Source organism: Dipteris shenzhenensis, chromosome 11, assembly GCF_047967505.1.
Source record: "Dipteris shenzhenensis isolate YYH24624 ecotype China chromosome 11, Dip_SZ_1.0, whole genome shotgun sequence".
Classification (NCBI taxonomy): Eukaryota; Viridiplantae; Streptophyta; class Polypodiopsida; order Gleicheniales; family Dipteridaceae; genus Dipteris; species Dipteris shenzhenensis.
The window spans coordinates 9,777,142-9,804,372 of NC_141606.1; the positions used below are offsets into that span (position 1 = coordinate 9,777,142).

At 43.9% G+C, this 27,231-nt stretch overlaps 1 protein-coding gene across 2 annotated transcripts in view; it reads right to left on the bottom strand.

Annotated features, from left to right (window-relative positions):
- LOC147896599 (dynein regulatory complex subunit 2-like) overlaps nucleotides 1–27,231 on the bottom strand; it is a 198,614-nt gene that overhangs the window by 53,145 nt on the left and 118,238 nt on the right. For both annotated transcript variants that reach the window (XM_087382005.1, XM_087382004.1), the window contains exons 7-9: nucleotides 11,116–11,211; nucleotides 10,903–10,992; nucleotides 10,628–10,782 (exon numbers count right to left, since the gene is read on the bottom strand). In XM_087382005.1, coding sequence (XP_087238131.1) covers nucleotides 10,628–10,782; nucleotides 10,903–10,992; nucleotides 11,116–11,211 — 341 coding nt within the window. The remainder of the gene's footprint in view (nucleotides 1–10,627; nucleotides 10,783–10,902; nucleotides 10,993–11,115; nucleotides 11,212–27,231) is intronic.

Genomic DNA, 27,231 nt, shown 5'->3' on the forward strand with positions numbered 1-27,231 from the left:
TTTCCTCAACCTCTATGCTCCGAACAATAGAGGGGACTGCGTTCTGTTTTGGAAAGAGTTGCTCTCGTGGGCTGACATTGCAGATTCGTGGATTATTGGAGGTGACTTCAACATGGTTGAGGCACCTTCTGATAAGCAAGGAGGCAAAGAAGGTGGTATTCGTTCCCTCAAGAGAGCAGCTTGGGATGCCTTCTTGTTCAGGTTCAGTGGCACAGATGTTTGGTCAGATGATGCATTTCATGTTCAGTCTCAGTCACTTTTGTTTTCATGGTCGAACCATAGGGTGCAGATTCCTATCCATGCCCGGATTGACAGATTTCAAGTGGATGATTGGGCTCTTGATAGAGGGGGGACAGTTTGCATTGCACCTGGTGTTTCCACTTCCGACCATTTTCCGGTAGTTTTGTCCATATCAGAGCCCCATCTGAGAGGACGGTCTCACAGTATCAAGATCCCCGATGCCTTATACATGGATGAGACCCTCACAAAGGCAGTCTTGGAGATCTGGGTTTCTCACATGCTGGGGGGGGTGGCCGGTCCCTCACATGTGGCCACAGCACTTGCCAATATCAACGACTTTTATCACTCCGTTGCTAGTGCTTGGCGAGGTGAGATACTCAGGCGGGAGATTGGTATCCGCCGGCAGCTGGCAGCCTTGCAGAGGGAGGAGCAGAAACGACCATCTAATGCTTGGGTATAGGAGTGCCTTGCTACGGCAAGGGCTCACTTGCAGACATTGCTTGATCAGAGAGCAGAGTATGCCTTCCATGCACGGGAGTCCTTTTGGATACAGATGGGAGGGAGAGTCAATAAATACTTTTTCTCTACACTTGGTCCCAAACATAGTAGAGAGAATGTCAGGCAGCTTATTGACTCTGACAGCGTTTTGCAGTCTCATCCACATACCATCATGCATTTAGCGATAGCTCTATATGCCTCCCTTCTTTCCGCAGATCCTGACACACAGGCCAGAGATGTGGCTAGAGATGAGATTTTGTAGTGTTTACCTGTGTTGGTCACACCAGAAATGATTTGCTCACTTGATTTTGTATCCCATTGGAGACCCATCACTCTTTTGGGCACTCTGTACAAAATCCTGGCCAAGGCGATTAGCATCCGGTTGCAGCCCCTTCTTCCAGACCTCATCCATGATACTCAGACAAGCTTTGTGCATGGCAGGAGCATATTTGATAATATATTTTCCTTTTGGGAAGCCACAGAGTGGGCTATGCAAAAGCGGGCAGAGCCTGGCAGTTCTACTCCTGGACTTTGAGAAAGCCTATGACAGAGTAGATTGGGGTTTTCTTGAGGGCACTCTTCTACCATTTGGATTTTCAAATTCATGGATTAGAGGGGTGGCCTCACTTTAAAGATCAGCCCACAGCCACATTTTGATTGGAGGGGTAAGGGGTGACAGGTTTCAGATTTCCAGATCAGTTCGTCAGGGATGCCCTTTGGCCCCCTTCCTCTTTCTCTTTGTGGCAGAAGCTATGAGTATCTTCCTTAGATCTCAGGCTGAGCTTTATGGGTTGAGATTGCCCTTGAGACAGGAGCAAGAGCTTCTTGACTATGAGTTGGCTGATGACACTGCTATTTTTATTGAGGCCTCTTCGCAGTCACTTGATTCTTTTTGGATAGCCTTGGATATTTTTTGCTCAGTTGCACGGGCACACATCAATTGGCATAAATCTTTTGGCTTTTGGATCAGTGACGAGGACACTCCAGGCTAGGGAGTTGACATTGGCTTTTCTTGGATTCAGAGGGGTGTTCCTGTCAGCTATTTGGGATGCCATGTAGGATTGGGCATCTCTCTAGCACAGCACTTTGCCCCAGTATTAGAAAGTATAAGGAAAAAGCTCCTTTTTTGGAGCTCAGCCAAACTTGACCTTGCCTCTAGAGTTGTGGTAGTGAACCAGGTTCTCTTGGCCACCACCTGGTTTGTGTGTTCTTGTTGGTGCCGGTTGCATCACTCAGCTCATTAGACCAGTCATGAATTTTCTTTGGAGTGAACTTGATGGCATGGCAGATGTTGTAGCGAGGGTGGCCTGGGAGACCATTATTCTCCCTACTTGGGAAGGGGGACTTTATATCATTGACCCGGACTTGCAGTGCAGGGCATTGCTTTGTAAGGTGGTGGTGAGGGGACTCATGCCTGGGCAGGAACTTTGGAAGGATTTCTTTTCTGGACGCATTTAGGCTTGCACACCTACCTTAGGAGATGATTGGGTGGACAGGCCTCGCTAGATTTTTTTCTTCCGCCTCTCTCAGGTCTCCTGCTTCTCCTCTAATGACTGCCATCCTCAAAGCTTGGGGAGCTTCAAGAACACTCTTTGAAGGGTTCTGCCCTCTACCCTTGAAGAGATTGATAGACAGCCGGTCATTTGGAACGATAGTATACTTGATGAGCATGGCAGACCTCTGGGCACTTCCCATTATATGCAGTGGTCTGGATGGGAGAGAGGCCCCGCCTACACAGTAGGCACTTGGAAGGCTTTTATCAGGCTACCTGAGGATACTACTTGAGGATCAGAGACTACAGTCCGTGAGTCACCTCAGAGGGGTAGCACACATGATTCAGCAGACAGATGCAGCCATCCTGGTGGAATGGATAGTTGAGATGCCTATTACTTCCACCACTTGGATGGGAGTTTTTTCGAGGACAGCAATTCCTCTACAGGTGATCACTCTTCAAGGTTTTGGGGAAGATGCTCTAGTCTTTGATGTTGGGGATGGAGGTATACTCTCTAGATCCACGGATGATATTCTCTAGAGGTTGCCTTTCAGCCCGTCAAGATTGCTGGTTTTGTGGACCATGGAGCGGGCTTACAGTGGTACTTAGACCCCGACCCTCTGCTCTTGGCCCTGGGTTCCTGGAGGCTGTGGTTATATGGAGGTGCACCTATTAGGTTACATGCATGTGCAAATGCTTGGTTTTTGAAACTCTATTCACTCTTGGAACAAAACCCATGTTTTTCTATTTTCCAAAAAACCCTCCCTAATGAATCACTCTTACATCCCACCAATCCAACAAAATCTAAAGAGTAAGTACATCCCTTTCTTTAAAATGAATTAAATTCCAAAACAAATCAATATTTGCTTATAGAAATCAATGGTAGAAGCCAAAATAGACAACATATTGACATGGTCCCTATTAGGTAAACTTTCCTCTAGATCCGATGCAAGAAATCAACAAATTGTTTATTAAATTTACATTTTGATGCGTTAAGTTTTACTAAATGGTGGAAAAGGTCATGATAATCATCTAAATCATGCCTTGCCATTTGTTTTGATATGTAACATGACCCCATTTGGATTTGTAAATCAAAAGAACCAGGACATCGAAATTCTCATCATTTGGGCCAAAAGAGAGAGAGAGTTAACGCGCTGCCTGTTTTGGCCCAAAAGATGAGAATTTCGACGTCCTGGTTCTTTGATTTACAAATCCAAATGGGGTCTTATTACATATCAAAACAAATGGCAAGGCATGATTTAGATGATTATTATGACCTTTTGCACCATTTAGTATAACTTCATGCATCCAAAAGTGAATTTAATGAAATTTCTGACAGTTTCTTATACCAGATTTAGAGCAAGGCCACTTGTAATAGGAGCATGTTAGAAGTCTATTTATATATTGGGACAAAAGCAATTAAATGTTTTCTATGCAAGTTCTTCTGATGAAAATATATAGAGAACTTTTACCAAGGTAGACTTTCAATAACATGTTATGATCATGTTCGATGTTGAAGTTTTGATTGAATGATGCACTTCAACTATATACTACTTGTTGGTAGCCAAAGCATATCTATGCAAGCTCATCTCATGAGAATAAATAACCTATCACTAATGTAGACTTACAAGCTTATGTTATAATCATCTTCAAAATTATGGTGATACTATAAAGCTTTATTAACGAGATCAATACATTTATATAGTGAGGTTATGCTTTTCTCAAGTGATGCACTTCAACTATATAGTACCTGTTGTTGATAGTCAAAGTATTTCTATTTATTAATGATGAGTACATATAAACATGAGATCATGTGTTGGTAGCCCAACCATTTCTTCTTTGCTCGCTTTTTCTCGCTCACTTATTTGGTCCTGCTCGGTTGACATCGCTCGCTTGATCGACTGCCTCGCCTAGCTATATTACAGTGGCATCAAATGGCTCACTAGCATCACATGAATCGACGGCTTGAGCTCTAGATCCATATGGACTTGCAATTTTCTTCGAACCATACAAGGCTTTCTTCAACTTGCAAATCTTGTGTTCTTGGTTAGGTACCTCGAAACCAATGGGCTGAGAACCATAAACCTCCTCCTAAAGATACCCACTTTTTAAAAAAAACAAGACTTCTATGAGTATGAAAGAACCTCCAAGAGCAAAGCTTAGTGGAAAAGTACATCATGCAAGGCATGAGAAAATAGAACCAAATCCAAATCAAGCTCCTGTAAATAGAGCGAGAACATGACAAGGTTGAGGCTGATAGTGCCACCTCAACCCTGAAGGGGCTTATGAGAAGGATGGGGAGCCGTGCCACTCCCTCAAGAAGACATTCCTCCTGGTAGAGGCTGCTCGTGAAGACTCTTGCATAGTTCCCCAAATGGCTACCAAAGTGTGTACCACACTTTGTTAGTCATTTGTAAAAGAGAGACTTCTATAAGTACGAGATAACCTCCGAGAGCAAAGCTCGGTGGAAAAGTACATCATGCAAGACATGAGAAATAGAACCAAATCCAAAATCAAGCTCATGTAAATCGAGTGTGAAAATTATCAAGATTGAGGTTGATAGTGCACCTCAACCTTGAAGAGGCCTCTAAGAAGAATGGGGACCCGTGCCACTCATTGAAGAAGACATTCCTCCTGGTAGAGGCTGCTCGTGAAGACCCTTACATAGTTTCCCAAATGGCTGCCAAAGTTTGTGTTGTGCCCGTCTATATACTAGCCAACGTGTGCTGGGTGGACTTGGGAACCATCCAAGGCTTCTACACATCTGTATCTCCAAATATGCCATCCTAAATGCTCGTTAGAATCTCCCATGAAGTATTCATAAATGCATGCGCAGGTCTATACAGAGAGTCAAGAACCTCCTATAGAGAATTTGACTCAAGCAAATGTCGATGAATCGAAAGAGCCCAAGAAAAGTCATGTCTCTCGTAGAACACTTGAGGCCCCAAAAGAGAGAGCCATGCTACTAAGGCCCAGGTCATGAAGAAAGGAGAACACATAAAAGTGCTTAGTACTCTAGCCATCCTCTCCCAAACAATCCTCGCATGTCTGCAATCCCATAGGCAGTGCTGAACATACTCATCAACAAAGAAACAGCCAGAACAAGTGGAATCAGCCCCGAACTTCAACCAGCTGATGGACATTTCATCCATAAAATGCAATTAATGCAACTACACCCCTAATGGTGGTCATATGGGAATGGGGGCAAATGTCTTATTATTATCTATGTTTGTCTTTTGTGTAATAGCTTTTCGATCTTTGGGGATTTGATTTGATTTCGGTGTGACATCATCCATGGTGTCACTAAGATTCTTGTCGCTGACATCATCATTGATGTGTGCTTGTGACAAGGTTAGTTGTCCTCTTCCTATAAAATAAGGTACCATGTACCAGGGTTTCACAGTCTCATAGACCCATCGGTCTTCCGAAGACTTTAATAAACTTTCTTTCTTTCTTTCTTTCTCTCCTATCTCCATCACTCTCTCTCTCTCTCTCACATACATTGTTCACATACCCCTACTAGAGGACCTCGCTACCTTGGTTAGCTACTCACTCCACAAGGCTGCCCTATATGCCTTGTACACCACACGTTCCACTCATAGTTAGGGGAAACGGAAATGGGGAAACGGGGAACGGAAACAAAAATGAAAACGTTTCCGGATTTCTGGCAGCGCTGAAATGGGACAATGCGATGTCAGCAATGGGGGGTTTAGAAAAGGGGGTTTTGAGATGAGAACACACACATTTAGAATGCTACAGCCTACCTGTAAACTTAAAATATAGTGCATAATACTTACCACAATGTCACTTAGAAGTTAGAACTTAGAACAAGTTACAAATTAGAACTTAGAAGTTAACTTAGAAGGCTGAAAGAGAGGGCCGAAGCTTGAAAGAGAGCTGAAGGAGTGGAGTTTGAGCTTTGAAGGAGGGCTAAAGGGGAGTAGATGATGATAGAGGGCTGAAGCAGCCTGCATAAGAGAAAGGAGTACAAAGGAGTGAATGGGGCTCAAAGAGGGCTGGAAAACCTTGAGGATGGAGAGAGTATGAGGCTGAAGGAGTGGAAGGAGTGAAACATTGCACAGGAGATCAAAATAGAAATCAGAACGACCAAAATCGGGCAGGCGGCGGATTTTCGTGACATTTGGAGACCCTAGACGCTTTGTTGTCTGAAACGGGCCGTTTCAATGTCCTGAAACGTGCTTCAGGCTGGCTGAAATGTTTCAGCCAGCCATTTCAGGATCCAAGCTTCCCTGAAATGGCGTTTCAGGCCTGGCTAGGCTCTGAAACGCGTTTCAGCATAACTGTGGTTCCACTAGACCTCTACCTCTTGGTTCTGTGCCTTGCAATAGTTGGTATGATCAAGAGTGTAAGACTTTTTGCCGACAGCTCCAACTCGAGACCAAATAGAGCCTTTCGAGCAAACCTGACACGATACACGAGTATCGTTGTCTAGTACGCTGGAAGAAACAGGCATTTGCCTCCGAAATGAGGAGGAACTACTGAACGCTCTGTTCAGCAAGCAACTCCAAAGATTTTTGGCCCACGTTCCTTGAGCGAAAGTCACACTTACTCCTCACTGACACTCAAGTCTGCTGGCACACCTATGCACGTAGATTGTATGACATTCCCAACCAGCCATCTCCGGACTTGTCACACTCACCTCGCCCTACCACTTGCACTCTTTTCACCAGCGGCCACCATGAGGTAGTTCGCCACAGGGAGCACTTACTTAGGATGCAGAGACAGCAGTCTTCAGGCACATGGCCCAACCCTTCTCAAAGCAGGATCATGGAGTTCTTCTAGTCAGATCACATGAGCCTCGTGGCCATTGATAGTAGGCACAACAGAGATCCAGATTCTAAGGCATGCCGTACTCGACAGCGGACGAACACACAGATCACATTGAGCGACCTCCCATCAATGTTCAGGCCTGGGACACGACCCACATGGGTTACAATAGCCTTGGTCAAGAGCAAAGTCATTGCCAGGAGACCGAGACGGGCAGTAGTTGCTAGCGCTCCATCACTGGCTACACATCAGTACCTCTCACACACACATTTACCCTTGTGGGGACGTATTGATGGTGATTGACTCGATGATGATGATGATGATTATTATTATTAATATTATTATTATTATGACAATGATGATACCATTACTGATGATATGACTATGTACTACTTAGCACTTAGCATTCAGCATGGGCGATGATGCTCGTTTAGTAGCTCCACCCTTTTTGCTTGTTGTATCAGTTTTCTATTAGTCTCATAGACCCATCGGTCTTCCGAAGACTTTAATAAACTCTCTCTCTTTGCATTGGCATATTGTACTCATCCCCCCATTTTGCACCCAGGGGCGGTTTCCTTGCATCTAGTTTACTTTGTATTTAGGCTCAGATTTGACATTATGTACTTTCACTTGCATTGTATTGCGTAGCACTTAGATGATATTCGACGATGCCTCTTCTTTGTGGCACGTTGATTTTGTGCTATCTTGTATGCAGAGTTCTTGATGTCCCATGGGCCCATTTTGGCCTTTAGTGGACAATAATACACTTTCTTTCTTTCTTTCTCTCTCGCCCCCCCCCCCCCCCTCATATCCTTGTTGCATCTCTCTCTCATGCAATCCTTATCATGAAATCTGAGCAAGTATCATTGTGAAGACGATCTTGCCTTAAGCTTTGAACACTAGCTGCAATGATGTCTTCCTTCCTAGTACCCTATCTCTCGAGTTTCACTATTGTCAAAAATTGCTGCTGGGAATGTTTAGAAGAAAGACAGAGTCTGAACATGGCGTCTCTACCAGATCCTCTCCAATGACTTTTGCCCTGTGCCTATCGTAGTGGAGGTCCATCTTTGCTGCTTGTCATTGCCTCTAAATACAGAATTATCGTGATGCCTCAAGTTGTCGCCTCTTCATCAGCAGCCATCAGCCTGGTATTCAAGTTGTTGAAGCATGCCTAAAAAGGGGATTTCTTTTCAGCCAAAATGCTCGATAGTCTGCTGCCCATCAAATTTTTTAAGACTTTAGTAAACCTCTACTATTCTTAATAATGAATTTTTTTGCTATCCAAGACCACCTCCTATGCATTGCTCCTTCGTCGCCTATGCAGCATTCTGTACATAACAAAGATTCAGCTACATCAGTTTCAGGCCTAGATTTGCCACCAGTTCTTGAGCAGAACTATCCAGCCATGGATATTTTTTTTGGCTGCTAGTATCTGACTGCTACGATCTCTGCCACTATCCCAAATTGACACAGCTATTCTTCTTTGATTCACAAAAGGAACCAAATGGTGCATCATTTTTTTTGTTCAAGGTTTGCATACATAATCTCTGCCCCAACATCAGCAGTTTTCGCCTTCCTATGTTGATGATTGACATACCCTCGCTTGAGGTTTCTATTGCTGGCCAACCAGACTTGTGCCTTCCATATCTACAACACCAAGATGATGCATGGAGAAATCAGTAAAATTCAAGCTCCTGCATCTGTCAAAATTTGGGGCTTTTCTTATTTTTGCCCAAAATTGACTAATTGGGCAGCTATCATGCATAACTACGCCCTCCTCCATCAGATTTAAGCCTCCATCGACACATTGAGGGTCTCTGGGGTTTTCTACTTTGGCCTAAAGGCCTAAAATGACTGGCTAAGCATCCATTGCTTGGCGCTAGCATTGCAACTTCATCGACATTCAAGCTGCGAAGTTATTAAACTTCCAACATATTAATGTTCTCTTGTGTGAGTGGGTTCTCTACCCTTGTTTTGCATAAAATAAATGAAAATCCTAATGTGTATCAGTAAGGGTTCTCTGCCCTGGGTAGTCCTCCTAAAATATGTCTTTTTTGTGAGCAAGCCTTGGTTCTATAAAAGGATCTTGAGATATCCTACACCATAGGTAGGAGTCGAGGGGTGACATCGTAACCGTCTCAGCTATTGGTCGCATGTGACATAGGATGTGCCAAGCAGTCTCTTTGCAATATTGCTGTGTAGTTGAAGATCGGTTACTTCTTATGAGGGTCTCACCTTCTTTACTCTGAGGGGGGGTTTGTTGGGGTATTTCGGAGTCTGCATTGTGAATAGGGTTCTAGTTCTAGTGTTAGTGTGAAAAGGGTTGCGGTCTGACTTGTGTGAGCTTGAAGGGTCAAGTGACCTTTGGAGATTTGATTTTGTTTGTGTGAGACAGTGAGATTCTCCTCATTGACATCATCACTGATGTGTGTTGGAAAGATGAGGCATCTTTTGCCTATGAAATGAGGTACCATGTACTTGATTTCAATCAATCAACTTCAGTCTTTCGCTCTCTCGTCTCCATCACTCTGACTCACTCACACACACACTCTCTCTCTATGCTGTTGTTGCATCTCTCTCTCTCTCTCTCATAAGATCCTCATCAGCCCCAAAATTAGCAGTTTTTTTTTTTTTTCAAAGAAAGGAACCTTCTATTAATGCTTGCCCACCATTAGCAGTTAGTAACATCAGCTTCAGTCAATAATTATAGAAGTAATTCAAATATTTTCAATGGTTTGAATGTTATTTAGAGACCATCACAACCTTCGTTAAATTCTCAACGGTTTTGGGCTGTTTTCATAAGTGTTTCTCTCTATGTTCAAAGTTTAAACCTGTTGCAAACTTCATCCTTGCAGTAGTAGGAGTTACTTCTTGTCGTTTGAACCAAAGGCTCATAAATTAAAGGCTTCCTGCCATCATGCAATTAATTAATAAACTGTATGTAGATGTCCAAATCAAAACACTTGAGGAATTCGTTGGCTGTATACTCAACACATTGATTTGCAGGCACCTGCTCCCAGGATACCATGGGAGGTGAGCCATCACACGGATAGGTGAAGCACATAATAGAAGATTCTTTTCTCTTGGTCAAATTTACTCGAATACCAAATGTAATGCTTCACCAAACTAGAGGGATCAGGGACTGTTAGAGCTAGCAATAAGATGAACTCAGCCTATGCTACTCCATGGGAAAGATCTAATTGATGAAGACAGAATACTGTGCTTCGATGATGTGCATTGACATTGGAAGATACATATATAAAGCTGACTCGCCTTGTCTCTTTGACATACTCATGTCCTTATCATGATAACTCTCACCCTTATCACTCATTACGAGTTTCAAGCCAGAAACAACCATATACATAAAAAGAATATAGTGACTCAAGATCTAGACTTAAATATGGGCTAGAGATCCTAGCAATAATCTTTTCAAAAGAAACTTATGACTATGGGCTATAGATCCTCACAATAAATATGATCTATAGATCCTAGAAATAATCTTTTCAAAATAAACGTATGGAATAAGCCACCTATACCGTTTGATAGTCAAACTAAATTATTCCTTGAGGTTTAACATGCATAAATTATGAAAGCAGAGCAAATACACACCTATCTGTACCGATTTTTGCACGTCTATATGCAATACTTTCATGAAGGTGAAGAAGTTTCCTCATTCTTTGCTCAATCAAATGAGCAGTGACCTTGTCTTTCTCAATCATTCTCTTAAAGGCTTGTGTCTTGGAATCCGTACTTTTCAAGTATGCCTGAAGCAAGAAGGATAATATTGTTCCATAAGTTTATATGTAATTCACCATACAAAATTACACAATCTTCCTTGCAAAGATGTCTAATATCAACATAAAGAAGAAGTTGAGTAATTTCACCTGGTGAGTTTCTTCGATTTTGTGTTCAAGCTCTTCAATTGATCTTTCCAAAGATAGTTTCAACACATTATATTCCTCTGTGTTTTTGTTCTAGAACCAAATATCAACAAAGGCAATACATCATTTATAGAGAAGATATACATATCCTTTATGGAATACTTTAGTGGCATGATTTAGTAAAGTGGCTACTTAAATGAAATCATGAATCAAAACCTTTATCTCCTCGCGTGAGGCTTCAAATTCTTGTCGCAAACCATTTTCTGATTCCTTGCATTCATTTTCCATTGCATGCACCATATCATTCAGCTCCTACGATAATAAAAGAAATTACCATTATTACAGCTATGATTGTTGATCGTAGAACTTCAAACAATCAATATTCTGCATAAAACATTGTTCAGGAATAGCATCCACAAATGGAGGGAGACCATTGGAGCTGATCCAGCATCCTTTGGGAGGCCAAAGAGGCCAAGACCATTTGTGCAGGAGTGCAGACTTATGGGGCGGTTCTGCTCTTCTCATTCATCTATGACTAGGGGCTCAGTTGCCTGTCTATACTTGACTTGGAATCTTAGTGTTCGGCATCATTTTGTTCAGTTTTGCTGCTTCAACAATTTCCTATTTCTCTCTAGGTGCTGCCATCATTGCTGGCACGTTTGGAGGGCCACATCTATTGAGGCCCTAGGTTTATACCCAGCTCACTTTGGCCAGTATATGGACAGACATTGCGCATACTTTGAGGGCCATCTGCTCTAGGATGCAAAGAAATTCTAGATCTGCTGTGACCAGGAGGAGGTTTTGTCTTAGGGAAGGAGAGAGAGTCCTTTTATTTCTAAGTCTTCTTTGGGATTTTCTGTGGCACTTTCAGCCACTATCATGGTTGCTTACTAATTTTACATAGGGCTTGATCCCCTGAGTTTTCATGTGACACATGATGTATTAGCACTTAGAGTTCACACTCTTGGGGTTCTTTTCATACTGAATATAGGTCCTTTACATTCGGTGGGTGGGGGCCCGGGGCGGGGGGGGGGGGGGGGGAACATCCACAACTTAAAGCCTTGATTTTACTCTTTGGATTTTAAACACTGTATGAAATCTACAAAGACAGACAATTAAGTTAATGAAAAGACCACAAAAGTGGGAGTTATTTGGAAAACAAGAGGATATTTTCTTGGTAGGGAAGAATTACGCCTCAAAAGTAAGAAATAGAATAGGGGGACGCTTGTCAAGCCAACATCCCAACCACAAGATCTATCAATATGACTGAAGGGGAGGCATGTATGAAGGAAATGGGCAAGCAAGATGCAAGGGAGCAAGAAGGTGCAAGCGTCTGAATAGATGAGAGTGAGAAAGTACAAGAGTGAGAGGTTTTGTATAAGTGACAAAACCTTATCCTATCCACTAACCGTAGTTAGGAATCTAACTGTGGTTAGGGGAAAAAACCTCAAAGAGGAAAAAGTGTCCGTAACCTACGTATTACATTACATTGGCCACTGCCTAGAATATGCCAATAATTCTAACACCCCCCTGCATTGCCAATGTGACGTACAAAGAAGTGATCAATCACCAAAAGGAGATAAGTTTAGGGCATTGCGAAATGCCTCAAACTTCTCACGTGGAAGTGCCTTGGTGAAGATGTCTGCAACATTGTCATGTGTTGACACATACATCATACTGATCTCCCCTGCATGCAGCTTCTCTTTGACGTAATGATAATGAACCTCAATGTGCTTCGTGCGAGCATGAAACACATGATTCTTTGCCACTGCTATAGCACTCTGACTATCAGTGAGAATTGAAGAGGGACTCTCCAATAAGAGATGAAGATAAGCAAACAAACGACGCAGCCGAACACATTCAACTGTCGCTGTGAAAGCTGCCTTGTACTCAGCTTTACATGAGGAAGTAGCCACTGAAGATTGTTTCTTGCTCAGCCAAGAAATGCAAGCTTTTCCCAAAAAGAAACAATTACCACTAGTGGACTACCTGGTGTCATAGTCTCCAGCCCAATCTGAGTCACTGTAAGCATGCATCTGCAAGTCACCACCCCTAGGAAATAGCAAGCCATAAGACTTTGTGCCTTGCAAATAACGGAAGATGCGTTTTACAGCCTGCCAATGCGTTGTCTTTGGGCTGTGCATATACCTGCTCACCTGAGATACTGCATACTGAATATCGGGCCTTGTATTGCATAAATAAATGAGGCATCCAACAGCCTGGCTGTAAAGTGCGGCATCCACTGATTCACCCGCATCATACATAGTAAGCTTCAGCCCCGACTCCATGGAAGTGGCTATAAGCTTACAATCTTGCATGTTGAACCTATCCAAAAGCTTTTGCACATACTTGGATTGAGACATAGCAATGTCACGCTTGTCTTGTAAGAGCTGGATCCCCAAATAGAAATCTAACATGCCAAAATCTGTCATGTCAAATTCAGCTTTCAATTCAATCTCAAAATCTGCAATTATTTCCTCATTTGACCCTATGAGCAGTATGTCATCTACATAAAGAATGATAACCAAAATATCCCCCCCCATCCTTCTTGATGTAGAGGGTGCTTTCCGTGGGACTATTGTGTAACCCCTTACTTGCCAAGAAGGCATCAATCTTGGCATGCCATGCACGTGGGGATTGTTTCAACCCATATAAAGCTTTATTCAGCTTGGAAACTTGAAGTAAATTGCCCGAAAGCTCAAAGCCAAGAGGTTGTTTGACATAAACCTCTTCCTACAAGTCCCCATTAAGGAAAGTTGTTTTTATGTCCAACTGATGGACATTCCAAACAAAATTTGCAACCATGGCAATAACTGACATGATGGTTGTCATCCGGAATGTAGAAGCAAAAGTCTCCTCATAATCTACGCCCTTTTTAGAGCATAGCCTTTGGCAACCAGCCTTGCCTTGTACCTTTCAATGGACCCATCTGGCTTCCTTTACACTTTGAAAACCCATTTGGTACAAATGGCATGCTTCCCTGGTGGCAAATCCACAACATTCTAAGTTTGATTTTTATCAATGGACTGAAATTCATTGTGCATGGCATTCATCCAATGCACATTATTATTGGCTTCTTCAAAAGTGTCAGGTTCTTCTTCATCAAGAAGAGTACCTGCATAAGCTATCTCAACAGAAAGAACCCCCCCTATGTGCCTTACTGCACTACGAGTCCTACAAGGTAAAGGTGCCTCAAGTCTACTCTCCTGAGAGTCTGTAGCAACCAATTCGGAATTGTTTTGGCTGCATGTATTTCTTGAAATTCTTGCCTTATAACATCATCAACAGCCTGTGGAAGAGCAAAATCAGCATGTGGCTGAATCAAGGCATGTGGAGCTGTAAATTCTGATTTTCAGCATGCGCCTCAGCTGGCGAACCAAAAGCTATAGGAAGCATCTCCTCAAAAACATCATCTGGAGAAGCTGAAATAGCGAATTCAGCAGGTGTATGTGCTGAATTCTCTGAAAAAATAACATCTCTACTCACAAAAATGTTGCGTGTGGCAAGATTGTAGAGATGATAGCTTTTGCTTTGTGCACTATACCCAACAAAGATAGACTTTAGTGCCTTATCTGACAACTTATGCCAAAACTTGATAGGCACATGGGCATATGCAACACATCCAAAAACACAAAAGTGATCCACTGAAGGCTTTCTCCCATGCCAAGCCTCGTAGGAAGTGATTGTCTTCAAAGCCCTTGTGGGAGCACGATTCAAAACATAATTGGCACACATGAGGCCTTCTAGCCAAAATCTGTGAGGCAACTTCTTGCTAGTAAGCATGCATCTATCCATCTCCATGAGAGTGCGATTTTTCCGCTCAACTTTCACATTTTGCTGAGGGGTAAGCCTCACTGTAAGTTGATGTGTGATGCCTTTCTCCTTTAAAAATGCCTCAAATTCATGAGACATATACTCTTCTCCTCTGTTAGTGTGAAGCGTCTGCACCTTGAGTCCTGTCTCATTTTCAACCATGGCTACAAAGTGTTTGAAATGCATAAACACATATGATTTTTTCTTCAAGCCATAGACCCAAGTATAATTTGTGTAGTCATCTATAAATGTAACATAATACAGTCAACTATAAAAAGCAGGTGGAGATCCCATTTACTATCGTGCACTCGCTTTCAAAAAGTTTTAGATGTTCATGTGCAAGAAGCCCTTATTGACTCTTGATATAGTGATGCACCCACCTCATTGGTAGGATAAATCAAGCAGTAGGAGAATAGACGACATGCTTCTTCTGGTGGTCGCAATTCATAGAGTAGAACAAGAAACTATGTCTATTTGAGCCATTACTCGTAAGAAACGTGACAAGTCGGGCCAAATTTGTCATTTTAGAAACATCTCCATTTTTGGGTTCATGCCCCATTGTTGATATTATTGACACTGAGCTTCTAGTTAAGCGGGCACAATATCCTTGAAGACAGAATCTGTGACATCCACTTCTTATACTATGTTACTTGCCAATCATGGTTTAAATGTTACAAGCATTGATGCATATTGTCTAGGCTTATCACAATAGAAGCATTTCTTCTTCTTTTTGCTTTGACTAGTTGATGATTCTTTGCCATCCTCTAAAGATTTCATGCTAGTGTTATTTTTCTTGTGGCTTGCCCTTGCCGTGCTTTACCTTTCTTGAAGCAACAAAGGCTTTTTGATCACCAACCCTAGCTCAGTTGTACAAGTTGTCACCCTTGTGACCAATCCACTGAAGGCGTTCTAGAAGAAAAGGAAATTAACCTTAAAAAAGGGTTTCATATTGGCTAATGAGTTGAAGTAATAATTACATATCGGAATGGAAGAGATTGCATTTCCACTCTAGTTTAAAAAGGAAACTAACATTCATACTGCAGACATCACAGTGTATGACCTGTATGCATCTTACCAAGGATGCATCCCTCACAGGCATGAGGAGGAGGTGCCTCCAGAAGAGTCAATGCATCAACCATAGCATGCTTCTGAAGTGTCATCAAGCTGCCATAGCTCATGTGCCCATATCTGGCATGCCATAACTCCGCATTCTGAATGGCAGCAGTGAGAGTGTTTGCTGCAAGTGCAAGATCGGATCTTTTCTCATAAATATCAAGCTGAAAAAGACTCTGATACAAAGTGCCTTACAACATCAAAGCATTATCATTCTCTTTGTCTGGGACTGCATACTTAGCATAATCAAAGATAACATGAAATCCTCCTTGATTGAGAGAGGACACTGAAAGTAAATTCTTCTTTATACCTGGCACATAAAGAACATCAGTAATTCTAATATCTATGCCATCCATGGAGGTAAGTATGATATCACCCACTCCACGCACGGAATAAGAAGAATTGTTTGCACATGTCACCCTCTTTTAGCGGATGGTGCATGCAGAGATGCAAAACGACTCTTTCTTGAAGTGATGTGCTTGGAAGCACCACTAAACACTATCAAGTGTTTAGTGTCTCATTGGCACTAAAAGAGCATGCATCCTTCAAGGGTCATAGCTGCAAGTCAGGAAAGCATACGAGTCATCCTCAAAAGTGGCTGTAGTATCTGAATCAACCACTAGAAAATCTGAAATGCAAGACAAAAAGGCATAATCCTCTTCCACAAAGTTGGTTGTAACATCCCCTCCTTCATGTGCATTAGGAGCTGATGCATCTGAGATGGCCAAACCTGAATCCTTTTTCTTCTCCTTTGCTATTTGCTTCTTGCATTCACCAATGTAGTGACTCGGCTTCTTGCAGTAGTGACAAATGCCCTTCCTATTAGGCTTGTCTGCATCACCTTTAGCCTTATAAGAGGGCTATCCGGAATCAACTTTATGGTGACGTGTGGGCTGATTTCCATGTTGCTTTTGCTGCCCTTTCCCTTTGGGCTTGAACTTAGAAAGCATGGCATGCTCGCCTGCCCATGTTCTTTCTTGTCTGCTCTTCCTATAACACGAGTCCTACCAACTCGTGAAAAGAGAGAGGATTGATGCCCCCTCTCAATGACAAATTCAGCGAGGTATGGAAACCGAGAGAAGACTCAAGAGCAAGAGAGTTCACAGTCGTGGTAATCATCTCTGAATCCGGAATAATCTCATCTATATTTAGCAACTTCTCTTCCTGCAACACGAGTCCAACCAACTCATGAAAAGAGAGAGGATTGCTGCCCCCTCAATGACAAATTCAGTGAGGTATGAAAACTAAGATAAGACTCAGGAGGAAGAGAGTTCAAAGTCATGGTAATCATCTTTGAATCCGGAATAATCTCATCTATATTCAGCAGCTGTTCCCTCCTGAAGTTTTGTGAGGTGAGCATTCATAGAATCTCCCTCATCTGTATGTGTATGAGATATCTCTCTCTTCAGGAAGGAAACTCTGGCATCATTTCTTGCTACAAACATGCTCTCTAAAATCTACCAAGATGCCTTCGAGGTCTTGCATGACCGAATGTGAGGAATAATAAACCTCTTGACAAAAAGAGAAATAATAGAAAGAGCTTGTGTATCCCTTGAATCCCACCTTTTTTGCTCTATTGTGGGGGCCACTAGAGTAGTAGCAGCTGCTGCTCTAATCACTTGTCCTGCATTTTGACCTCTACCCCTGCCTCCAACTATAGGAGTGACAGGTGTAGCCACAGTTTCTGGCCTTGTCTCATCTCCATTGACATAATCCCAGAGATGTCTACCAACCAAGATGTTGCGAACCATAAAACTCCACAAGGAGTAGTTGGTGCCATCCAACTTATCCTCTTGTGTGAGGACTCCAAACACCTCATTGGGGTTGCTGTGAACCATATCTGCCAGAAAACTCAGAAATGTAGCAAACTAGACAAGTAAAATCCCTTCCTAGGATGTAAGATGCACAACCAAAGTCTGCCAAAAATTCTGCCTAAAATAACAATTGTTGTCACAGCCTATCAAAGGCTTGAAATGCAGCAAAATGCTCTGCAACCAAACGCCCAAAAATCTGCAAAGTATATCTGCAAAAGGTGGCAAATGTTTGCAATATGACTCAAACTAAGTCCAAAACTGCTTGCAAATTTCCCAAATGACCTTTTAACTGCCAAATTGCATTCAAAATGCAAAAGCCCCAAATGCCTGCAAGAAATTGCACCTGAAAGAGGGCAAATCAACCAAAAGCCCCAAATTTTACAATTCTCGATAAAAGCCCCAAATTTTGTCTGCAAGATTGCAAGCAGAATCAAAAAGCCCCAAAATTTTGGAGCATATTCTGCAACCTAACTGCAATGGCTCTAACAAACAAGGTGCCCCAAATATGCTCCCAAAAGCTAAGCCAAACAATGGCTGTCTGCAAAATGCACCTGCATAGGAAAACCTGTAAAGTAATCTTGCAAAGTGATCTGGCAAGAGAACCCTACAAATGTACGGAACTGTCAGTACAAAATTGATAGTACGACAACCGTACGGATGTACAAAATTTTGTTTGCAAGATTGCAAGCAGAATAAAAAAGCCCCAAAATTTTGGAGCATATTCTGCAACCTGACTGCAATGGCTCTAACAAACAAGGTGCCCCAAATATGCTCCCAAAAGCTAAGCCAAACAATGGCTGTCTGCAAAATGCACCTGCATAGGAAAACCTGTAAAGTAATCTTGCAAAGTGATATGGCAAGAGAACCCTACAAATGTACGGAACTGTCAGTACAAAACTGATAGTACGACAACCGTACGCATGTATGAACTAATGATGTGCCAATGGAACAATTGTACGGACGATGTATGGATAGTTGCACAGAACCGTACAAGCGTTGTACAGACAAAGTGATGGAGTTGTACTGACAGAGTACGGGCATTGTCAGAGTACGATGGTACGGCGCTGTCACGTGAGAGTACAGACGATGGTTCGGCACTGTCACGCTGTCCACCCTCCTATGTTCCACAATTTGATCTTGAGGGTCTTGAGTCACATATTGACTCCTCGTAAGGTCTTCATTAATCCATATGGAGTGTCCCTTAGGTGATGTTTGTGGTCGAACACCTTGGGGACAGAAACGGCCTGTTTCAGACAACAAAGCATCTAGGGTCTCCAAATGTCGTGAAAATCCGCCGCCAGCCTGATTTTGGTCATTTTGATTTCGATTTTGGCCTCCTGTGCAATGTTTCACTCCTTCAGCCGCATACTCTCTCCATCCTCAAGGTTTTCTAGCCCTCCTTGAGCCCCATTCACTCCTTTGTACTCCTTTCTCTCATGCAGGCTGCTTCAGCCCTCCATCATCATCTACTCCCCTTCAGCCCTCCTTCAAAGCTCAAACTCCACTCCTTCAGTTCTCTTTCAGGCTTCAGCTCTCTCTTTCGGCCTTCTTTCTAAGTTCTAATTTGTAACTTCTTCTAATTTGTAACTTGTTCTAAGTTCTAACTTCTAAGTGACATTGTGGTAAGTATTATGCACTATATTTTAAGTTACAGGTAGGCTGTAGGTTGTAGCATTCTAAATGTGTGTCTTCTCATCTCAAAATCCCCTTTTCTAAACCCCTCCTTGCTGACGTGGTGTTTTCTCATTTCAGCCCTCCCAAAAATCCCGAAACGTTTCTGTTCCCCGTTTCCCCATTTCCGTTTTCCCTACAAGATCAAATGTGGCACCTGCCACTCCTCCCCAACAAGGAGGAGGAATGGGTAGAGGAAAAGCTTAGGGTGGTGTAGGACAATTGCTAGTTGCAATGGCTGCTGCAATTGTGCCTCCCACACAGGAACAGAAAGGTGGGATTCACATGATGCACAAGTACTTTCAGTAATCTCTCTTTTTGTTAAAAGGTCTATTATCCCACAAATTCGTCATGCAGGACCTCAAAGGCAGCATGGGATATTTTGGAGAGTATGTTTGCAATGAATCCAGCCTTTGATAAATCAAAGGGCAGTAAAAATAACAAGTAACCGGTCAACACTATTACATTAACAATTCAGCAAAAGTATTAGCAGCAGATTGGAAGCTAGAGTGCCCCTATACCAAGACAAAGACATAGATTGGCCCCAGACCTTGGTGCCCCTTTCAGCATTTCTTTAATTAAGTGAGAGGCCTCAAAATCCAGGCTACATAAAGGATACACTCCTTACAACAAGGACATTCCACATCCCATTGGACATTCACATACCCTGCATAGCCTTTACTATTCACTGCTCTCACCACTCCTGGTAGTAGGTCTCCATCCCTAGTCCAGGAAGCTTGCACACACCCCACAACTGCTACTAGCAGCCCACTCCACCACTGAGTTCCCCACAACTGTCACTAGTGCCCAACTAAGTCATCCATCTGCTCAAAGTAGAAAGAAAGTTATTAAAGTCTTCGGGAGACCGTGAAGGTCTATGAGACTAAAGATAACTGATACAATGAGCATAATGGTGGCGGTCTCAAAACGGGCCAGCCAACCGTTTCTACAAAAAAAGAGGTTATGAAGGACGGTGTGTCTAGTCCTGATACAAAAAATAAAGCATACCGAAGCTTTCTCCACTGTCCAGTACTGCCATGACCAATAGTCTCTCACCCTATGGGTGGTACATATCCTGCTACAATAACTTGTTTCCAAAAAGAGACCTAGCATCACAATACAACAAACACTTTGGCAGTCACTGTAACCAAAAAACGCGTTTCGGGGCACTGCAACGCCCCAAAACATTTCGCCTAGAAACATTTCGACGAAATGCCCAAAACGTGGTGTCTTGGGAAAAACGTAGGCGATCACCTGTAACCTGTCTTGGGAAAAAGGTAGGCTGCCACCTGTAGGCTGTAACATTATATTTGAGAGCTCTTTTAAGAGAGAGAGAGAAAGAAAGAAAGAAAGAAAGTGTATTATTGTCCACTAAAGGCCAAAATGGGCCCATGGGACATCAAGAACTCTGCATACAAGATAGCACAAAATCAACGTGCCACAAAGAAGAGGCATCGTCGAATATCATCTAAGTGCTACGCAATACAATGCAAGTGAAAGTACATAATGTCAAATCTGAGCCTAAATACAAAGTAAACTAGATGCAAGGAAACCGCCCCTGGGTGCAAAATGGGGGGATGAGTACAATATGCCAATGCAAAGATACAAGTCCAGGTGTCACGGAGTCTGAGAACCAAAATAATACTGGAAATCCTGTCCATCGACTCTGCCTCCTGCTATGAGAGTACAAATCTGAGCAAAGGTGAGGTGAGCGGCTGGTGGGGCGAGATCTCCATGAGTAAGTCTCCTCCGAAAAGCTGCCATCATCCTGCATCGTCTGGAGATGAAGCGACGAGTACGTCCCCTATGTAACAAGATCCTGCGGCATCTACAAACCATCTCATATGTACATCCACAGGGTGGAGGCATGTGTCCTGTGTGAGCTCTGACCTCCTCGTGCTCCTCCTGGTCTCTGTCCTCTGGTATAGCGTGTGCCTGAGCTCTATCAGGCTGGGCTCTATCACGCTCCGGTCTGGGCTGATGGTCTCTGAGGTAGTCTCGTCGAAGCATAGTGGCCTCCCTGACATAAAGAGCTAGGCAATGCTGATCCTCGTAGTCCATCACTCGTGAGAGAGGTCCAAAGCCATCCGTGAAGAGACAGTGGAATCTACCTCTGAGCTCATAAGATAGCGGGCATCTGCAAATGAAGTGCTCCTCTGACTCCACCTCTCCCATGGTGCAACAAGGGCAGATCCTGGTCTCTCGGCCTGGTCGCCGTCCATCCTCCATGCGTCGCATCCTACCAGCCTCTATCTCGAGCTGATGCGAAGAGACTCTAAGCTGGCCAAGGGCAATTCTCAGTGAGTGGGACATGTGGATACCTGTATAGCCTGGTGGAATGGCAAATCCATCCTCTGATATCCGAAGGAAGTGGTCATGATATGTGGCCATCTTCGTCGGAAGCTGCGTGGGATAAATCCAAGTGCGATACGTATGAAGCTGCACCAAGTCTGCTCTCGTGACCTGGCTAAGCTCGTGGCGAGTCAACTCGAGATGAGGGGCATCTATGCTGTATCGGAAGGGAGGCAGTCTATCCATGTCTAGTCCAAGAGATGTGAGCCACCTAGTGAGTCTGAAGTACCAGCAGTATCGGGCCCCAGATCGTGCCAACTCCATAGAAGATGCAAGTGCTAACCATGGCAACCGAGCTCTGCCTGCTGTGCTGAGTCTCCAAACTCCCTAACCCTATGCAAATACATGACCGACTGAAACGCTGCATCCAATGCAAGGGGAGTAGCTCCAAACTCTGCTAGCATGATCTCGTGCGGAACTGTAGCCTTGGTCCTAATGAGCCGAGAGAACATGATGATCTGTAACCTCTCTACTTGTCTCCAATCTGCAGCGCCGAGGTCTCCTGCCCAGAAAGGAGCTGCATACATCGCAGCTGGTCTCACCAATGTATCAAAAAGCAAGGATTTCGTATCGGGATGCTGAAAGTGGGACTGAAAACACTGACGCTCAAGATGAGCCAACGAAGCATACCCTTTACTAATCCTATCTCGTGCTGCATATGTCATGGTGAAAACCGGTCCCCTGAAAACTGCCCCCAAATAAGTGTACTCTCTAACAAGCTCAATGGGCTGTCCGTCATATGTGAAGCAAAACTCATCCGTGCTATAAATACGATCAGAGGTGTTGAAAACCATAACCTTGGTCTTGCCAAGGTTTACGGTCAACCCCCTGTCCTGGCAAAACCTGTGGAGTGCCTCAATATGTGCCTGGAGGCCCTGAGCAGTAGAGGAAATGAGAACCACATCGTCCGCATACAGGAGGATAGGAATGGAGGATCCTGAGAGACTAGAGCCCACACCGCCTGTCATCTGTATAAACATCTCTAGCTCATCAATATATAATCCAAAGAGAGTAGGAGAGAGCGGGCAACCCTGCTTCACCCCAATCGTGCTGCATACCTCCTCTGAGAGCCCCTCACGTGTCCGAACCCGACCAGTGACCCTCTCATACAAAGCCATGATAGCCCACTGTATCTCTCCACTGAAGCCCATCTGGCGAATCCTCTGAAACAATCTGAATCGCGGAACTGTGTCAAATGCCTTCCTGAAGTCCACGAAGCAACAATAAAGCCGTTGCCTTCGTGACTTCGCCTCCTCTACCAGTGCCCTGAGTGTGAGGATGTGGTCAAGTGTCGAATGATCCCTGTGAAATCCAACCTGCCCTCTGGCTCTGAGTCCTGTCATCTCGGCATGGTCATTTATACAGCTTTCCAAAACTGATGCATAGATCTTGGCCATAACGTGGCCAATCATGATGGTCCTGTGATTCGACGGCTCCATAGGGTCCCCCGACTTGTGGATAGGTACTATGGTATTGCCTAACCAGGACTGTGGTAGGCCTGTACAAACAGACTCATTGAAGAGACGGGAAAGAACAAAATCTAAGGCATCAATCCCATGGATTACATACTCCGCTTGCAATCCATCATGATCCTTAGCTCTCCCGTTCTTCAATGGGTGGACTGCTGCACGGACACTCTCTGGTGTGAAGAGACTAGATGAAGCTGGCCTAGGGGAATGGGATAAATCGATGGCTGGCTGATCTGGAACATCGTATAGAGCTGAAGTGTATGCAGACCAGACACGTGGATCTGTGAGGGGGCTCTGAGACTTCGAGCGGAGGAATTTTCTCCAGAATTCCTTGGAGTCACAGCTGAAAAGCAAGCTTCTCAGCTCCTCCTCATTCCGGGCTAGAAATTGGCGTTTCTTGCGCCTAACCAACCACTTGTAGTCTCTCTTGGTTTCGGCAAGGAGGGGAGACTTCTCCTTGGTCTCAAGGTGAAGTTTCCTGCGGAGTTCCTTACACTCCTCGTCATACCAACCGTTGCAAGGAACAAGACCAACCGGTGGGGGACTAGACGAATGACATGTGGCAGGGAACGACATGTGAGCGGCAGAAACGAGTGAAGTATGTACAAGTTCCCACCGGTCCTGCGTGGATGGTAGAGCATCTAATAGATGAGGACGGAGTAGGCGGCTGAGGTTCTGGCTATATACATCATCGAACTGGTGGTCGAAATGAACCTCGTAATAGGGTTGGCGGTCATGATAACGAGGGGGGGTGGGTCATGGGAGACATTAGTCAAAGTAAAGTGGATGAGTGCATGGTCGGCAGAGGGCATGAAGGGGCTAACAGTAAGACTATGGATGGAAGGGACTAGAGTCGGGGGACCTATGATGTAGTCGATCACGCTAGTACCACGCCCAGAAGCAGAAGAGAATGTAGGCATGGAAGACTGTGGCCACCTGGCCGTTATAAATGACCATACTGTGCGAGGTGAGGAGCTCCAGTAACTGACGTCCCTGATCTGTGGGCTGTACTGTGCAGTAGTCTGATGAAGTCCGATAGAGGCTATCATCGTGAAATGCTGGAAGTATGACCGGATCCTCCATGAAGTCATAAGTGAGGGCCTGTCTGTCTGAGGTCCTCGCGTTGAAGTCTCCTAAAAGGATGACTTCTCCGCGATGTGAAAAATCTGCAATGTCCGCTGAGAGATCCTCAAATATGGACTGGCCTGGTCCAGTGGAAGAATAGATCGACTGCGCCGGGGGGAAGTAGCAAACTGCAATAAAAAGATCTCGCTGAGGGGCTCTGTGGCAGATGCGTACCCACAAGAATCGGGCATGTGAATCCGCTCTCTCCATTGTGATGATCCGATCGAGAGAGAGAGAGAGATAGAGAGAGAGAGAGAGAGAGAGAGAGAGAGAGAGAGAGAGAGAGAGAGAGAGAATCCGGAGGCAAATATTTATACAATATATATAATTTATGAAAAAATGCACTATATCAAGCTACATCATTTATTTGGAAAGGTTTGAAAAGATTCACATTTCAAGCATTATGAACCCTTCAAAGATCTGGTAGCTTCAAATAGTAAGCTACATCAATGATCTGCTAATATACGATGCAAATCCCTATAAAAGCATGCATCTGTTGCCACAAAGCTGGCCAAAGAAAGTCTCCATTGCTTTCAATAAAGCATCAGCCGTCGTTGATGCCCTGCACGTTAGGCCCAAACTGCTTGTAACACCAGAGACGACCATGCATCTAAAGGAATCCATCTCTGAAAGTATAATGCAAATGTTGCTGTCCATCAAACAACTGATCCTAGAACCTTGCAGACTCCCCATCCTCTGCATACTAGTCCTTCATTGCATCCAACTCAGGACTCAACACATATGCTTCTCAGACAACCTAATCTGAGTGAGGAAAATATCTCAAGGTTTGATGATTTGTCTGTACAGTGAAATGCTCCCACGCAGAGAGAGCAAGAGCTGCAGCCTACAACTCTTTCTCATAGCAAGTAATGCTCCCACGCAGAGAGAGCAAGAGCCACAGCCTACAACTCTTTCTCATATACTTGGAAATTTCTTTCAGCATTCTGCAACATTCTACTCTCATAGGCAAAAACCCGTCCATTCTACATGAGGATTGCACCAATGTTGTTCCCACATACATCACACTGGACATCATAAGCTTGACCAACATTGCCATTACCCATAGCAAGTTTTGCTATATCAGCCCCAGTGCCCTGCATACCAAGCATGCCTACAGGAGCTCCTATAATGCCATGCGTTCCTGGCTGCATGCCGATGTTTCCATTCATAACTCCCTACATCCTGACATGCATACCGCCAAGCATAGTGCCTTGCATACCTTGCATTCTAGGCTGAAAACCAACAGGGTGATTTCCAAGCATTATTTGACCATTCCCAACTTGGCTAGCCACTGCTTGAAACACAGAACCACCATGAAATATCATGGATGCACTAAGGGATGCGGAATGACTTGCTGTCCCTGATTTTCATGCTGAAAACCATTGCCTTGGCCATGCAAATCAACACCAAGACTATGAATAAACTGTTGCAATCGAACATCCTGTCCATTTGGCATACCTATTGGCTGTCCATTCAATGGCATAGGTCCATAAGGCTGCCTATCAGCAATCTGATCATCTTCAACAGAACCTCCCTCAAACAAAGATTGCCCATCTTGGGAGGACTCCTGCCCACTATCCCAATCCTCGTCACTATGTGACATACTTGCTGAGTTCTCCTTGCTGCTGCAATTCAATTACAGCAAGCAATACTTGCAGCAGAGGCAACCAAAGTCTCACCTCCTTAGAGAAGATGGTGATGTCTCCTCACCAAAGCAACCAAGGACTCACCCCCTTGACAAAGTTGGTGAAGTCCCGCTGACGGAACCATGACACTGGCCTTCAATAAAGCAAAGGGATGTAAAACTAACAAGTAACCAGTCAACACTGTTACATTAACAATTCAGCAACAGTATTACCAGCTGCCCCTGTACCAAGACAAAGACACAGATTGGCCCCAAACCTTGGCGCCCCTTTCGGTATTCCTTGAATTAAGTGAGAGGCCTTGAAATCCAGGATACATATAGGATACACTCCTTACAATTGGGGCATTCCACATCCCATTGGGCATCCACAAAACCTGCATAGCCTTTATTGTTCACTGCTCTCACCACTCTTGGCAGTAGGTCTCCATCCCTAGTCCAAGAAACTTGCACACAACCCAAGACTGTTACTAGCAGCCCACTCAGCCACTCAGTTCCCCATAATTGTCACTAGTGACCAACTAGTCATCCATCTGCTCAAAGTAGAGAAAGAAAGCATACCAAAGCTTTCTCCACTGTTCATGGACTGCCATGACCAATAGTCTCTCACCCCATGGGTCGTACATATCCTGATACAATAACTTGTTTCCCAAAAGAGATCTAGCATCACAATACAACAAACTTTTTTTTGGTGAAATCTTTGATTGATTATATTATATGAGTAGCAATCTCAAAATAAGGTGCTACAATTACATCAACTGAAAATTTTAGTATATGCCAAAAAGACCTCATGATCTATGCAGCGGGTCTGCAAGCAATCAAAGAAAGATTGCTGTAGAGAACGCCTAAAAAAGCCTAATAGAGAGAAAGTAGGATCACCAAAGACTTTACAATTCCTGTATGTCCATAAAGTCCATAGTGCCCAGTAGCGAACCCAAATGAAGAAAAGATGAAACTCCGGTCTGGATGGATGAAACCCAAATAGCCAAAAAAACTTCCCAAACGGAATAGATGGGAATCTCGCTCGCAGGTGCTGTTGAAGCAGATAAAAAAACTCACGAGAGCATGGACAACGCCAAAACAAGTGAGTATCACAACACATTAGCCCTGTGGGGCTCTGCTCCACATCCATATAGCCATAGGCATCCATACTCAGTGCAAACACTTGCATTTAACATGGGAGCTATTACTTGCAGCCCAAACAAGGCCACGCCCTCCCCAGACAACCACAAGTGTCCATTGACTCACTGGAATACCCAAACAATGGGTGAAAGCATAACTAAGCTGCCCCTGCTGCTCAAAAGCGCAAATAATCATAGTAAGCATTCATTGT